Source organism: Microtus ochrogaster (genome assembly GCF_000317375.1).
Source record: "Microtus ochrogaster isolate Prairie Vole_2 chromosome 6 unlocalized genomic scaffold, MicOch1.0 chr6_random_2, whole genome shotgun sequence".
In the NCBI taxonomy this organism is placed as follows: Eukaryota; Metazoa; Chordata; class Mammalia; order Rodentia; family Cricetidae; genus Microtus; species Microtus ochrogaster.
Window position 1 is genome coordinate 12,279,386 of NW_004949095.1, and position 16,689 is coordinate 12,296,074.

At 40.0% G+C, this 16,689-nt stretch overlaps 1 protein-coding gene and 1 pseudogene across 1 annotated transcript in view; both read right to left on the reverse strand.

Annotated features, from left to right (window-relative positions):
• The window catches only part of Mroh9 (maestro heat like repeat family member 9), a 64,377-nt gene that overhangs the window by 11,149 nt on the left and 36,539 nt on the right, over nt 1-16,689 (reverse strand). Inside the window, exons 15-17 of the mRNA XM_005363979.2 lie at nt 15,477-15,597; nt 12,879-13,016; nt 11,001-11,177 (exon numbers count right to left, since the gene is read on the reverse strand). Coding sequence (XP_005364036.1) covers nt 11,001-11,177; nt 12,879-13,016; nt 15,477-15,597 — 436 coding nt within the window. The remainder of the gene's footprint in view (nt 1-11,000; nt 11,178-12,878; nt 13,017-15,476; nt 15,598-16,689) is intronic.
• Nucleotides 14,412-15,254, reverse strand: LOC106144254 (annotated as a pseudogene).

Consider the following 16,689-nt stretch of genomic DNA (forward strand, 5'->3'; position numbering starts at 1 on the left):
AGTGAGATAACCCAGACCCAAAAAGATGAATATGGTATGTACTCACTCATCTGTGGACTCTAGCCATAAACCAAGGTCATTAAGCCTATAGTTCATAAGCCCAGAGAAGCCAAAAAACAAGGTGAACCCAAAGAAAAACATTTATAGATCCTCCTGGAAATTGGAAGCAAACAAGATTGCAGGGCAAACGTTGTGAGCATGGGGGTGGGGGCATGGGTGGGGGGTGAGGTTGGGGGAAAAGGGAGAGGGAAGGGAGAAGGGAAGGACTGGCAACAGTTTGGGGGAGAGGGGGGGTGGAGATGGAGGAAGGGTGGATATAAAAGCAGAGAAGAAGATATCTACATTAAGGGATCTATTTTAAGGTTGGCAAGAGACTTGGTTCTAGAGGGGATCCCAGGTGTCCATGGGGATGTCCCCAGATAGGTCCTTGGACAGCAGAGGAGAGGATGCCTTGCCCCACTATCACACTGATGATTATCTCGAATATCACCATAGAATCTTTGTCTGGCGATGAATGGAGATGGAGATAGAGACAGAGACCCTCATCAGAGGAACGGACTGAGCTCCCAAGGTCCAGTTGAAAGGCAGAAGGAGGGAGAAGATGAGCAAAGAAGTCAGGTCCACGAGGGGTTGGTCCACGAACTAAGGCAGTGTGCCTCTTCTAATGGGAGCTCACAAATCCAGCTGGAGTGGGTCTGAATGAGCATTTGGAGAATGTCTCTAGGCCTGGATACCTGACTTATCTCAATGATGACCCTTGAGACAATTCCCTGCAAATGTTTTTTCTTTGCTGCCCATATGGTAATCAGATGACATGCTCTAGCTATTCTGTAGTCTGCAAGAATGAGAATGTGAGGCCTCTGCTTGCAGCAGGGGATTGGTGGGCAGTCAAATAAAACTCAGATTCCCTTTGAAATTGAAAGTCCTGTGGTGGTCTCAAGTGCTTGTTTATGATTTGTTTAGGGTGTCTTGGGGTTGCAGTCCATCTGGCTAGTTTTCTGGGTTGGTTGTTGTATGCTTTTGAGTTTGTGTGGGGCCTTGAGGCTTGGAATGACACCCTCGGAAGGTTCAGAGTAGCTCTTTGCCAATCCAATCAACCACAACTCCACGTCAGTGTGTTTCCAATTGTAGGCACTGGGATTCCAAAATTAATATTTTGAATATTCAACCTGTCCCTGAGGGAGAGTAAAGGTTCTTCCCACTTTTGTTTCTCCTGCAAAACAAGTCAAGAGGAGGTCTTTGTGATGAAACCCTTGGCTTTCTGCTGTCCAGCTGTGCTCCATCTCTGTGGCTTTTCCCTTAGAAATCCCAAAATAGTCAGGGAGCCTGCTTCCGAGCGGGACTTGGCCTGGCCTGGCCAGCTTCCATAGGGAATTTTAGGAGAAGATCATTTTTTCTTTACAGTTTTTTTTATTAGAACCCATGCAAAGCTGTGCCTCTCTCTCTCTCTTTTTTTTTTTTTTTTTTGCCCGTGTTTCAAAATTTTAGCATCTTCCTTTGCTTTGATTGACATGGAGCAATGCCTGCAAAGAGCCATAATGGGACATGAGTGAAGAGATCTACTTAACCCTCCTGCCTATCTCTCTCTTTCCTATTTCTCATTGACTCCCATGTAAAAAGGCTGATGAGGAGATGGCTGAATTCCCCTTTTATCCTCACTTTATGTTTTATGTGTGGATATGTATCTGTTGTGTACATGTATGTAGAGGCCATAGGTGAGCTTACACTGTAGTCCCCTAGGATGGCAATTCATATTGGTTTTTTGAGACTAGGTCTGTTGTTAGGACCTTAAGCTCACTGATGTGGTTACGTTGTCTCACCAGAAAGTTCCAAGGATCTGCCTGTCTCTGCCTCCTCAGTGCTGAGGTGAGAAGCACACACAATTCCACCTGCTTTCTCACATGGGTCTAGGGACTGAACCCAAGCCCCCAGGCAGCACGTTTCAACTGAGCAAATCCCATTGCTCCCTTAGCCCTGTGTGATTTGGTTGTAAATTGCAGGCAACTGAAACTTTGTTTATAAGCCCAAGATTTGTAGGCACTTAAGGATAATATCTGGCAAGAATCATGGCAAGGAAATATTTCTCTGCACTGTAGTTATAACTGAATCTTTAACTTGCTCTGATACCTATCTGTATTCTGTCCAGAACCTCTGTTGTTTGTTGGGTGATGACATCATGATACAATAATAATTGCTAGTACTTACTAAGCACCAACTACCGACATACACTGCGTTTAGCACCATATTAACCAATTTAGTCACCACAAACCTATTATTATGCTTACTTAGTCTAAGAGAAATAGAGAATTTTGAGAAATCAAGTAAAGTATCTGAAATCAAGCAGCTAATAAATAAGTCATTAAGACAGTGTCCAGAGTCACCACTATTCAGGAGTCTTCAAAACCTCCTTCTGCCTCTACAGCTGGATAATGAGCAGAGGAGGTGAGACAGATGTTCGTGCAGGGAGTACAGTCTTGCTTTAAATGACTAGAAAGTCACAGGTCAGATTTTAAAATTTCCAACATGCATCATTCGTGAAGCAACATCTTTTTTTTTAAGGGTTCTCAAGAATTTTTTTTTTTTTGATTTTTCGAGACAAGGTTTCTCTGTAGCTTTTGGTTCTTTGTAGCTCTTGTAGACCAGGCTGGCCTCAAACTCACAGAGATCCTCCTGCCTCTGCCTCCTGAGTGCTGGGATTAAAGGTGTGTGCCACCACCGCCCGGCTTCTCAAGAATTTTTAAAGGTATAATATAGGGGTAAACACTCACTTATACAGAACAGTTTAGATGCCATTGCTGATCCAACTATCTTCATCCAGTCATTCTGTCTAGGGGTGAAGAGCAAGCTGCCTGCTCTGCTCTGACCACCCAAGAGAGTGCAGGAGCAAGAGAGGGCAAGACTCTCTCCCTCAGTTTATAAATTGTCATGTTCATAGACAAGACCATACCCTAGCATTCATAATCTCCAAAAGACATTGCCTAAATAAGTCAAAATTCCCAATACTTCCATTTTTTCTAATTATGAAGGTTCTAATCCTAACATACAACTATATGCAGTAAGAACAACTATTAATTATTGTGCAGAAGAAAGAAAAAGTAATAATATAAACAAAGATGAAATTACAGCCAACAAGAACAACATCAAACAAGAAACACATTCTAAATATCCAGACCATAGGTAACTAGCAAATAACAGAGATTATTCCAAAAGCTGTCCTATACTCAAGAGTCTAAGTCTTGTACCTAATATGCCCTAGTACAATATGAGAAGATTATGACTATGACTATCTAGTTTTCAAGCCCATCAAAGACCTGAGAAGGAAACTAGTATTATCTGAATAAGCAAAGAATGCAAGCAAATGACTTTCCAAAGATGCAAGAAATAACAGAAACAACTGGCTGCCTGGAGAGTCACTCAAAGTCTCTCTGCAGTGTTGGGGCAACCAACTTTGGCTATAGGCCCAGGATATCTGACAGACCATTTTCAGAAGCAGGAAAATTGGAAAGACAGTCCTACCCTGTCTTGGCAAGGTTCAGCAGTCATTTTTCCTTGTATCCTGATAAAGCAACATCTTACGCCAAATAGAATCACAAGACCATTCAGATTGAGTCCATTTTGCATGCTGCAGGAATGAGCTCAATTAAGCATCCCAGATTCCTTGGAAAGACACTGGGAAATGCGGTTGTGCTTTCTTCAGTACCAAAGAGGAGGAAGGCCTGAGGATATCAAACCATAAAGTGAATCCCACTGTGGAGTGGGAAAATCAATCACATGCTACCCAAGATATCCTGACACAGAAACACCCCCTGTCCAGTCTCTTCTGAAGGAGAACCCCTACCTCCCGCTCTTCCTGAACCAGTGATGGCTCTGGTGACAACTGTGCTTACCAAAGTTGCTAAATTGTGACAAGTCACGGGGCTTATAGTATACCAGATATCAAGGCCACAAAGGGAAGGATCAGAGATTCTGATGCAGGTAGCCCTAGGAGACAGGACAGTTGTATGATAGAAACCACAGGACTCTCAAATATGCCAAAAAGGAAGAGAAGAAACCTGGGAGCTGTGAGAAAGGTCTCTACTTTCTCTTGATTTCCCCTGCATTAGCCTACAAAAATCAGGGTTTGAGTGACTGGAGTCCGCTCAACACACGTGGAAGGGAGGGGGGAGCTACTGTGGGATGTGCTGAAAGGAAAATTCCTCCAAGGGGGAAGCTGTTGGTTACGATACTAACAGTTAGGTCCATCAGCCGTGAAGTGGAATTAGTACTACTGAGGAGGTGGTTACCGAACAAGTTATCATGTACATCACTAACGTATTATAGAGCCTGCCTGGAACATACCAGCAATGATGGAATTGTGATTTACAAAACTGTTAAATTACATTTTTATTCTCCCTCCCCCTCTCTCTCTCTTTCACTCTCTCTCTCTCTCTCTTTCTCATCTGTGTCCACGTTCATGCCACTGCACATGTGTGCAGAACAGAAGACAGTTATTCCTACCATGGTAAAGAGGAGGAACGCAAGAACACACACTGTGGCAACTGTCTTACACAGAATCTCTTGTGATCTGGCCAGCTCTGGATGGGGGAGGAGGAGGCCTGGTTCCCCTCTCAGTACTTTTAATTATTCTATGTTCCCTTAACCAAGGGCTTGCATTTCTGGACATCAGTTTTTCTAGTGCTATAATAGGAACATTGGTTGAGGACCCGAGATCAGTGCTAGCTTTGAATTTGATCAATACTTCCTTCCACAATAAACAGACACCTTACCCTAAAACAGCTGGACTCTACTGCAGAGGGTCTGTTGTCATATGAAACGGTTTATGAATTAGAGATTAAAAGGGCACTGAATAAGAGAATATAGCCTGATGCCGATTTCCTGATATTACTTCAACTCAGAAGTGGTATTCTGCTGGGTGATGGTGGCGCACGCCTTTAATCCCAGCACTCGGGAGGCAGAGGCAGGCGGATCTCTGAGTTCGAGAGGGGAAAATATCATCAAAGTGTATTGTGTGAAAAAAATATATATAAGAAGACAATTCAGATTGTGTAACAAGTGAGTTTCATGAACAAAGAAATGAGGGAACTAACAGATGTTGTGATTCAAGTGGACTTAACAGACATTTATACAACATTCCATCTAAACATAAAAGAATATATACCTTTTTCTCAGCATCTCGTGGAATCTTCTCAAAAACTGACTACATACTAGGTAACAAAGCAAACCTCAACAGATACCAAAAAAATGGAATAACCCATGTATCTTATCAGATCACCATGGCTTAAAATTGGAATTCAACAGCAACACTAATTCCAGAAAGGCCTCAAACACACAGAAATTAAACAATGCTAATCTGATTCACCAATGGGTTAAGAAAAAAATAAAGGAAGAAATTAAAAACTTTCGAAAATTCAATAAAAATGACCACACAACAAACCCAAATTTGTGGGACACAAGAAAGCAGTGTTAAGAAGAAAGTTCATAGCACTGAATGCCTACATAAGGAAGCTGGAAAATTTCCACACTAGTGAATTAGCAAAACATTTGAAAACTCTAGAACAAAAAGAAGCAAACTCACCTAAGAGAATTAGATGGCAGAAAATAATCAAATTGGGAGCTAAAATCAACAAAATATAAACAAAGAAAACAATAGAAAGAATCAAGGAGACAAAGAGTTGGTTCTCGAGAAAATCAACAAAACAGAAACCTTTATTCAAACTAACCAAGAAGTAGAGAGAGAATATCCAAATTAACAAAATGAGAAATAAAAAAGGGGACACAACAACAGACATGGAGGAATCCAAATCCAGAGAATCATCAGGTCATATTTGAAAAACTTGTACTCCACAAAATTGGAAAACTTAAAGGAAATGCACAATTTTATGGGTAAATACCACTTACCAAAATTAAATCAAGACCAGATAAGCAAATTAAACAGACCTATTGTAGGAGCCCGTGTGGGTCCAACACAGATTCCCTAGCCCGGCTGGAACGGAGTCGTGAGGAATAAAACTGACACAGATTGCACAGTCATTAAGAAAAGGCCAGATCTCTCTTTATTCTCCAAACATCTTATATATCCACACCAATTGAGCATGGGTGGGGGGAGAACACATCTGGCTGTTTCCTAGGCAACCAGGTGCCTCCCACTCAAGTCACATCTTCATTAGCAGTCAGGTAGGCCATGAATTAGCATCTCTATAAGACATCCTCCAAATTACAAAGGAAGAAAGCACCAAACATCTAAACTCTTAAGTCATCAGCTTCAGTCAACATCTCTTCTCAGGTCATCTACATTCTAACAAATGAAGTTAGGAGCAGCACATCCTGGCTTTTGTTAAGGCAGAGACAGTTTGTCTGCAGAGCTACATGACCAGCTCAGACCGGGCTAATGGCTTTTGTGCCATACCGAAATATGGGCCTACAACCTATAACCACTAATAAAATAGAAACAGTCATCAAAAGTCTCCCAACCAAAATAAACCCAGGGCCAGATGGTTTCAGCACAGAATTCTACAAGATTTTCAAAGAACTTATACCAATGCTCCTCAAATTGTTCCATACAATAAAAACAAAAGAAATATTGCCAAACTCTTTTTATGAGGCTACAATTACCCTGATACCAAAACCACAGGAAGACATTACTAAGAAAGAGAATTGCAGACCAATATCACTCACAAACATTGATAAGAAAATAATAAAATATTACCAAACTGAATCCAAAAACACATCAAAAAATTATCCACCATGATCAAGTTGGCTTCATCCCAGAGATACAGGGATGGTTCAACATACAAAAATCTGTCAATGTAATCTACCATATGAACAAATTGGAAAAAAAAACCCACATGATCATTTCATTAGATGTTGTAAAAGCCTTCAACGAAATACAAACTCTCTTCATGATAAAGGTCTTGGAGTGAGCAGGAATACAAGGAATATATCTAAACACAATAAAGGTCATACACATCAAGCCAATAACCAGCATCAAACTAAATGGAGAGAAACTCAAAGCAATCCCACTGAAATCAGGAACAAGACAAGGTTAACCATTCTCTCCATATTTATTCAATTTAGTACTTGCGGTTCTAGCTAGAGCAATAAGACAAAAAAGGAAATAAAGGGTATACAAATCAGAAAAGAAGTCAAACTCTCACTATATGCCGATGATATGATAGTTTACCTAAGTGATCCCCAAAATTCTACCAAGGAACTTCTATAACTTATAAAGACCATCAGTAATGTAGCAGGATACAAGATTAATTCAAAAAAGTCAGCCCTCCTCTACACAGATGATGGGCTGAGAAAGAAATCAGAGAAATATCACCCTTAACAATAGCTACAAATAGCATAAAATATCTTGGAGAACTCTAACCAAATAAGTGGAAGACCTATGACATGAAGTTTAAATATTTGAAGAAAGACATAGAAGAAGACACCAGAAAATGGAAAGACTTCCCATGCTCTTAGATAGGTAGAATTAACATAGTAAAAACAACAGTTTTACCAAAAACAATCTACAGATTCAATGCAATGCCCATCAAAATCCCAGCATAATTCTTCACAGACCTTGAAAGAACAATACTCAACTTCATATGGAAAAGCAAAAAACCCAGGATAGTGAAAACAATCCTGTACAATAAAGGAACTTCTAGTTTCAAACTACTACAGAGCTACATTACTAAAAATAGCCTGGTTTTGGCATTAAAAAAAAACAGACAGGAGGACCATTGGAACCAAATTGAAGTCCCAGATATTAATCACACACCTATGAACACATGATTTTTGTCAAAGAAGCAAAAAATATAAAATGGAAGAACAAAAGCATATTCAACAAACGGTGTTGGCATAACTGGTAATCAACATGTAGAAGAATGAAAATAGATCCATATCTATCACCATGCACAAAACTAAAGTCCAGATGGATCAAAGACCTCAACATAAAACCAACCACACTGAACCTCATAGAAGAGAAAGTGGGAAGTACACTTGAACACGTTGGCACAGGAGATCACTTCCTAAATATAACCCCAGTGGCACTGACACTGAGAGCAACAATTAATAAATGGGACCTCCTGAAACTGAGAAGCTTCTATAAAGCAAAGAACATGGTCAACAAGACAAAATGGCAGCCTACAGAATGGAAAAAGATCTTCACCAACCCCACAATGGACAGAGGACTGATCTCCAAAATATACATATATAAGGAATGCTCAACATCCTTAGCCATCAGAGAAATGCAAATCAAAACAACTCTTTCATCTTACACCAGGAATAATGGCCAAGAACAAAAACACTAATGACAGCTTATGCTGAAGAGGATGTGGGGTAAAGGTGGAACTGGTACAGGCCCTTTGAATACCAGTATGGCGATTTCTCTGAAAATTAGGAAACAACCTACCTCAAGACCCAGTAATACCAAAGGATGCCCAATCATACCAGAAGGACATGAGCTCAACTATGTTCATAGCAGCATTGTTTGTCATAGCAAGAACCTGGAAACAACTTAAATGCTTCTCGACCAAATAATGGATAAGAAAAATGTGGTACATTTGCACAATGGAGTACTACACAGCAGAAAAAATAATGACATTTTGAAATATAATATTGAGTGAGGTAAGCTGTAGTGATGAGGCGAGCAAGCCTGCTTTTCATCCCACCTGGCTCCTGCATGGCTATCTTAGCCCCAGAAATAATAACATGGAAACTATATTCATTTAAACACTGTCTAGCCTGTTAGTTCTAGCATCTTATTGACTAACTCTCACATCTTGATTAACCCATTTCTATTAATGTGTGTAGCACCACAAGGTGGTGACTTACCAGAAAGATTCTAACCTCCATCTCGGAGAGGAGAGTTATGGAGTCTGCCTCACTGCCTTCTTCCCAGCATTCTGTTCTTTCTACTCCACCTTTCTAAATTCTGCCATATCAAAAAGCCAAGACAGTTTCTTAAGGAGCAGTGGACAGCATTCCTGTGGCCCGGCTCCTGGCTGCCTGGCTAGCTTATGCCCTGAAATAATTACACGGAAACTGTATTCATTTAAACACTGCTTGGCCCATTAGCTCTAGCCTCTTACTAACTCTCACATCTTAATTAACCCATTTTTATTAATGTGTGTAGCACCACGAGATGGTGGCTTATCGGGAGGATTCTAACCTGCGTCCATCTCGGAGAGTAGAGCTATGGCATCTGCCTCATTGCCTTCTTCCTCCCAGCATTCTGTTCTGTTTACTCCGCCTCCCTAATTTTCTGTCCTATCAAAAGGCCAAGGCAGTTTCTTTATTAACCAATGAAAGTAAAACATAGACAGATGACCCTCCTCCATCAGTAAGCCAGACCCAGAAAGACAAATATTATATGTACTCACTAAGTGGCTTTTAGACATAAAGCAAAGAAAAACCAACTCACAGGGCACAACCCCAGAGAAACTAGACAACAAAGAGAACCCTAAGAGGGACATACATGGATGTAATCTACATGGAATGTAGAAAAAGACAGGATCTCCTAAGTAAATTGGGAGCATGGGGACCATGGGAGAGGGTAGAAGGTGTTGGGAGAAGAAGGGAGGGGAGCAGAGAAAAATATATAGTTCAATAAAAAAGACAAAAATGCTTGGTTTTTTTCAGATTATTCAGCATATTGGATATTTACATCAAGGTTCATAACAGTAGCAAAACTTACAGCTATGAAGTGGCAACACAATAATTGTATGGTTCGGGGGGTCACCACGACAACATAAGGAACTGTATTAAAGGGTTTCAACATTAGGATGGTTAAGAAACACTGGTATCCATGAAGGAACTTCTCAAAGCTAAAGAAAAATTGAAACAAAACAAAGTCTTGTATATTAATAACAAACATTTACTTGAGGTATTGTGTACAACTTTGTAATCTTGTAGCAAAAACAGTGCATTTTAATGGAGTGCCATAATATAGAACAGGAAAATAACTTCAAAGCAAAATTTGAGTGAAAGAGAATTTTAAGTCCCTACTGTTTGACAAATCAGTTTCCAACTGAAGGATTTTTTATTTGTTTTTATTCTTTGACAGTTTCATATGTGTATGATGAATTTCAGTCATTTTTATCTCCTGTCATTTTCTCCTCTCTCCTCTTTTTGATGAAGACCTTGTGTTCCTCTGCAATTCTTCTACTTTCACATCTCATTTGTGTAGTGACCCCTGAATTTAAGAAAGGCTGCTTGCATGAGTGTGGGCAGGAAGTTCCTTATTGGAGCAAGGGTAATTTATCAGTGGCTATACCCCTGAAGAAAGCTACATCCTTTTCTCTAGACACCACTAACTGGCTTAGTCCCTCAGGGGAGGGTGGCCCTTATGAGCCCTTCCTCCTTCCTCGATGACACATTGAGGAGCTTAAATCTTGTGCAGGTCTTTTTTGCCTATCCACAACTTCAGCAAGTTCATTGGCACAGTGGCCATATCATGGCCAGATGATATCATTTTTGCAACACTCTGCTCCAGTCTCTGGCCCTTGTGTTCTTTCCAGCCCCTCCTATGGGATGTTCTCTAAGCTTTGGAGGGGTGAACAAATAAACTCTTAACTTTATAATAAACCTACTTCTGTGACTGTTTTACAGGTCGAGAAACTGATGCACAAAGACTGAAGAAATATCTGTTATCACCATGATATCAAAGGTAGAAGAGGGATTAATACCACCCAGCCCAGGTCCAGTGTTGTTGTTTTTGTTTTTGAGACATGGTTTCTCTGTAGCTTTGGAGCCTGTCCTGGAACTCACTTTGTAGACCAGGCTGGTCTTGAACTCAAAGAGTTCCTCTTACCTCTACCTCCTGAGTGCTGGAAATAAAGGCATGCACCACCACTGCCCAGCTTTCAGTGTTAATCAGTGTATCCACTAAGCTGAAATGTATCCAGGGACAGACAGCTGTCTTATGCCAGCTTATTCTAGGATATAAGATCATCCTGCCATCTGGGGCACAAAAGCTAATGGTCTTACACAGCTAATCCCATGATGTCACTCACATGATCCATAAGAGGGCAGTAGCTGGAAGCGATCCTGACACACACTGTGGAGTACATGGCCTTGTCCAGTTTGCTCAAAATGTTTCGGAGAGTGAGCATTGCCCGGATGATAACAGTGTGCTCTTTGGAGAGAAAAGCATCCAAGATTGGGAGTAACAGGTTGCAGACACTTTCTATCTATGCAAGAAAAGAAGAGAATGGTAAAACTTTGGGACTAAGAGACTTGAGCGGATAATTGGTATGTATGCTTCTGAGTTTAGCATGTCAACTCACAAGTCCTCTTTAAAACTGTTAAAGGTTTTTGTAAACTAAATGCTGTAAAAAGTCATTGTTAAAAAGGAATCACATAAATTTATAATTAAGTATAATCAAAAGTAGTATTAAACGTGATCAATTCTAACATCTTTTGCTAGTATGTATTTTAATATTTTCTACATACTTAAGGCTATTTATGAACTGTATGTGGATGGTTGGAAGAATAAATAAAGCCATATTATGCATTCCTGCACAATTCCATGTTTTATAACATGCATTTGAAATGAGCCATGGTAAGAATATTCATATTAGAAAATTTTTTTATCTGGTTTTTCAGAGAGTTGGTACTAAATATTTAACCAACATATCTGGTACTGTGGTCTCTAAACATGAGAGTAAAATGTTTAAAGAGAGGAACTGAAGAGCCCCTGAGGCAAATCAGAGCCAAAGAGAACAGAAGGGAAAGGAAAAGAGAAGTGGGACATACCAAAGAAGCAAAAGATTAGCTCTTCACTATATATATATAGTCAAGAGTCAAGAGTTAGGGACTGAATCCATGCCTAAAGGTACCTTTATCTTCCAAAGAAGTTTAGATCTGTATTTCTCCATTACTGTCCTTCTTACCTTGACATAAAATCTCCCTGTTATGAACAACATGAAGAAGAATTTTGGAGAAAGCAGCAAATAACTTTCTGTTTAATAAAGGAGCAAAAATAAACCCTCTTATTGACTTGTATGGTTTTTTTAAGCATATTGACCACAGCTCATGAAATTAAAAATGCAAAAATAGTTATTCACAAACAGGCTTGAAGGCTAAGATCAAATAGATAAAGATTTATTTTTAGGTCCACTATTGAATCAGCAATGATTTGTGGGTATCTACAGATTTAGGATTGTGCAAGAGACTTTGAAATTTGGAATTACAAGACACGGGTCCTGATTAAATTTCTTAGAACTGGAAAGCTACTCACACGAGCTTGTGAGAAATGTCTCTCACTATCACCTAAGGACCTGAACAGACAGACCTGTGAACCACAACCCAGAGTTTCTGGTTCTCAGGCTTGAGGAGGGCACAGCAATTTGCATCTGTAACAAGTTTCCAGGTGAGTCTGATTCAGGTGGTTCAAGGACCAGACTTTGAGCATCACCATTAGAGAAGAAATGCTCCAAGATGGGATGGGCTTCAGAGTGAAGAGCCTGCCAGAGGTCAGAATATTTAGTGAAGTCTGACTTGAGGTGATCGGCCCAAAGAGCAAAGAATGCAATCATGTATAGGTGAAGGGAGAATGTCATAAGTGGATGGAAGAGGTCTGGTGGGTACCCCAAGAAGGAAGTCAATGAGAACACAAATAGAGAGGGAATGGACAGGTGTCTATGATTTGACCTATAAGAGGGCTACTTACTCTGTGCAATGATGCTAAATAAATTCTGAGCATAAGACATGGCTTTATGGAAAAAGATATAAATAAGATGGACAGAACCCACTAAGGTGATTTATATTCTCTCTATTCCATTGGGTTTCAGACTTTGATGGTTTTAGCTGTATAGAAACAACAACAAAAAAAATCAACGTCTCATTACAAGACATCCAGTCGTGACACACATCACACTCCACTCACATACTTTGCTGAAAACGGGGGCCATGCTTGCGATTTTCTGAAGGCTCATTTTGCTAACTGAAGGATTGGAATCATTAATCCAGTTTCTGAAGAGAACCAAAAATTCCTCGGGTAATGATTCCTTGAAGAAGTTGTTCAGTAACTTTAATAAAAAAAAATGCAGTTAATACATTAATGAGTAGTCAGGACTCCTTCCCACCTCCCCCTTTGACTTTATATATCTTTTTTTAAAAAAAAATTACTAAGATTCTGGCAACAGCTTTATGTAACAAGATATAGCATATAAGGCCTGTTACTCAACTTGTTTATGGTAAAAAGTCTTAGCTTCAATATGAAGCTGTTAAAAACAAAAACCAAGCCGGGCGGTGGTGGCGCATGCCTTTAATCCCAGCACTCGGGAGGCAGAGACAGGCGGATCTTTGTGAGTTCGAGGCCAGCCTGGTCTACAAGAGCTAGTTCTCCATATCTACAGAGAAACCCTGTCTCGAAAAACCAAAAAAAAAAAAAAAAAAAAAAAAAAAACAAACCAACCAACCAAACAAAAAAACCCAAAAACCAAAGTCCTGCTTTTTATGTGCTGAATATCTTGTGTGCCATTAAACATAGTAACGAACTTACGATAGCGAGACTACGGGGTTAAAAGTTAAACACTACAGCCGAAACAAAAACTATACAAAACATAAAGTAGCTCTCACTGGCTACTTAACCCTTTCTGACTGGTTAAAACCTGCATAAAACATCCACTTTAGAATTGTTAGCTATCAGTTCAGAAGGTACCAGTGTCTACTAAACACTTCCTCTCCAAAGTCAAAGTGTAGGCAGGATCAAATCAAATGACACACAATCTAACCCTAAAAAACATTCAGGCCGGTATTACTGAAGTGGAGGTAAATACCAGAGCTGTGGGGCCTTTCCAATGCTGCAAAGGGCGGAGTATCTCTGGGTCATTCAAAGCAACATACAATGGATCTCATTAACTTCAGTCAAGGGCAGGACTGCTGGTGTCCAGCTCTGACCTCCCAGGGAGCATGGCGACTGTGTCCACAAAAGTAGTGTGAGATCAAAGGCACACTGTTCTGGTAGCTAAAGAGTTAACAAACCACCTCCTTTAAAAGCTCCTTCCCCAAGTGAATCAAAATATACATGGGGAGAAATTAAAATATACTTATCTACAGCATAAGAATTTTGAAATATTACTGTAACCCCTACTTTGAAAATTTCCCTAGAGTCACCTCATTCTGGTCACATCTTGGAGATGGATTCAAACTGTTTCTGTTGACGTATCCTTAAGTACATCTAGTAAAAAAAATATTAGCTTTATTTCAAATATCTGAACCACTAGTATGACTGCAAAGTCTGGTTTTCCAGAGTCATCGAGCACTGGGAGAGAGGAAAAGGTGTTCAGGCAGCAGGCAACAATCATGGCCTTTCATACAGCAGCATTCGAGTGGCTACTGACTAGTCCAGGACAGGTCTAAACACAGGGAATTCATGCGCGTTACTATGTAAGCCGCAATCCTCACAGTAAAGAGATCCTTTAATGTTGCACCCTGAAAGGGACCCTGGTCTTCCTGATGCTGTGACGAGTCTGAACTGAAGCTGGCAGCCTCTTTTTCTTTTTCTTGCTGTGTTTCTTATGCTTCCTTCTCCTTTTGGCGTTATCTTTATCTGTTCTCTCGTGCGCTTCCCTGCTTTTCTTCCTTTCGCCTGCACCTCTTCACACTCCAACTCTGACAATGACTCAGAAGTCAGCTCCGTCTTCATACAGCTTTCTTTATTCGCCGAGTCCTTCAGTGCCCTTTTCTCTCTCAGTCACACCCTTTGACTTCTCTCTCGTTTTTGAACCGTTCTTGCTGTCCGAGTCCGAGTCCAACACTGAGCTCTCAGGAGACTTATGGCAACAACTCTTCTTTTTCTTCTTCTTCTTTGTTTGTTTCTTATCCTCAACTTCAGAATCTGAAGAAGTGCTGGAAGAATCAGAGCTCGATGAAGAAGAAGATGAATACCTATCAGATTTCTTTTTTCTTTCTCTGTCTTTTTTTTTTTTTTTTGATGAGCTCTCATTTCCACTTAATATTTTTTCTCTGTGTTTTTCTAGTTCTTTTTTCCAATTCTCATTTATTTTTTTCTTCAAATTCAGCCAAAGCTTTGGAACCCTTATTTTTCTTTTCTAGTTGTTCCTTTACTTCCTCCCAGATAGGCCGTGGTCGATTCAGATAATCCTGGATTGTTGGCCCTGAAGATTGGATTGGACCCCTTGATCAATTCATGTAGGTGCGCCTTTGTGGTTAAGCTGTCACTTCAGGGAAGTCATGAACTTCCTTGGGCACAGCAGTCTAGAACACTCTGGAGCTCTCATCCCTGCATCCCCTGCCACCATGCTCGGGTTGCATGGTGCCTATACCTCGGCCTCTCCGCACCGGTGGTCCTCACCGCAGTGGGGAGAGCAGCCCTGGGGCTTCGACTTTATATATCTTTTACTTTATTAAATTTTCATGAGAAAAGTACTTAGGGAAACGAGATGCTGGAGTTTTGGTTTAAGTTTATTCAGGGAATGGGAATGAAAGAACACAGTTGGTCACAATGTGCTATTAAAACTTACTTCAGCAAAGAATATTATTGTGACGATACTGTCTTCTGATCTTCTAGGACCTTCTACTGCAATCTTGTAGACATAATGTAGGGTCTCTGGGAACTGTGGGAAGTTACATTCACTGAGAGTTCTATAAAGGAACACGAGACACCAAATTAGCAAAGAAGTGAAATATCCTGCATTAACAAGGACAAGGACAAACCATCAATTCTTACTCTTGACTACCCAGGTTAGAAAGAAAGTCTTTCCAAAAAATACCCTAATCTAAGGTAAGCTTCAGCATCACTACAAAGCTAGAGAGAAACAATCCTTTCCTTGTCGTCATCCCTTTTCTTTTATCTCTTATTTTTTCCACATTGAGAAGTCTTATTTTTACATAAGCATCCAACAGTCCTTGACCAAAGAGAGAGAATATATATATATACATATATATATATATATATATTTAAATGACAATCCAAGGTAACCACACAGGCTGAAGGTCAGCCTTTTGGCTTTGGATGGTGCTCTTCCTTTGGGGACAATTTTGAGGTACTTCAGAGAAGGGACAGTAAGTTCAGAGTCATTAAATCACTTTCCAGGAACACTTAGAGTTTTCTTCATAAACCATCCTGAATCCAATTGGTAGAGGTAGGATATTCAAAAGTCATATACTAGCTTTTCCTTTCAAACCTCATGTCCTTTGGCTAAACCTGTAAATGTGCATTCTGAACAGATAGAACTCACAAATATAGTTTTACTCCCCAAGTGATGTTGCTACCTGTGGAGCACATTTTGCTTATATAGGCATCAGTGGCTGCAGGCTAGACTGCTGGCAAGGCAATGGGCCTTATTTCATAGTCTTATAGCGAACTTTGAAAGTCTGAAAATTATCTTTGCCTGTATGGGATCATATTTTAATGGACTGTCTATATTTTCCTTGCATTCCTACCTTTGAAAACACCTGTTTTTAAAGTTGCAAAAGGTCTAGTTTGTCAAAGTCTATAAGGCTAGAAATCGATTTCCCTGCACAGTCCTGTTGTAGGAGTTCATGCAATTGTGAGATTTTTCTTAGAGCTCCATCTTTCTCCAAATGTCTATATAGTCAAAGTTCAGGAAAAGTAAATCAAAATGATAAAACTTACTAGCTACATTCATTAATAAATGCTATGTATTTGGAAATGATCTAAGTCATATGATGTGACTTCTTTTATCTGTTGGGTTTTGCCAATTTTAAAAAAAT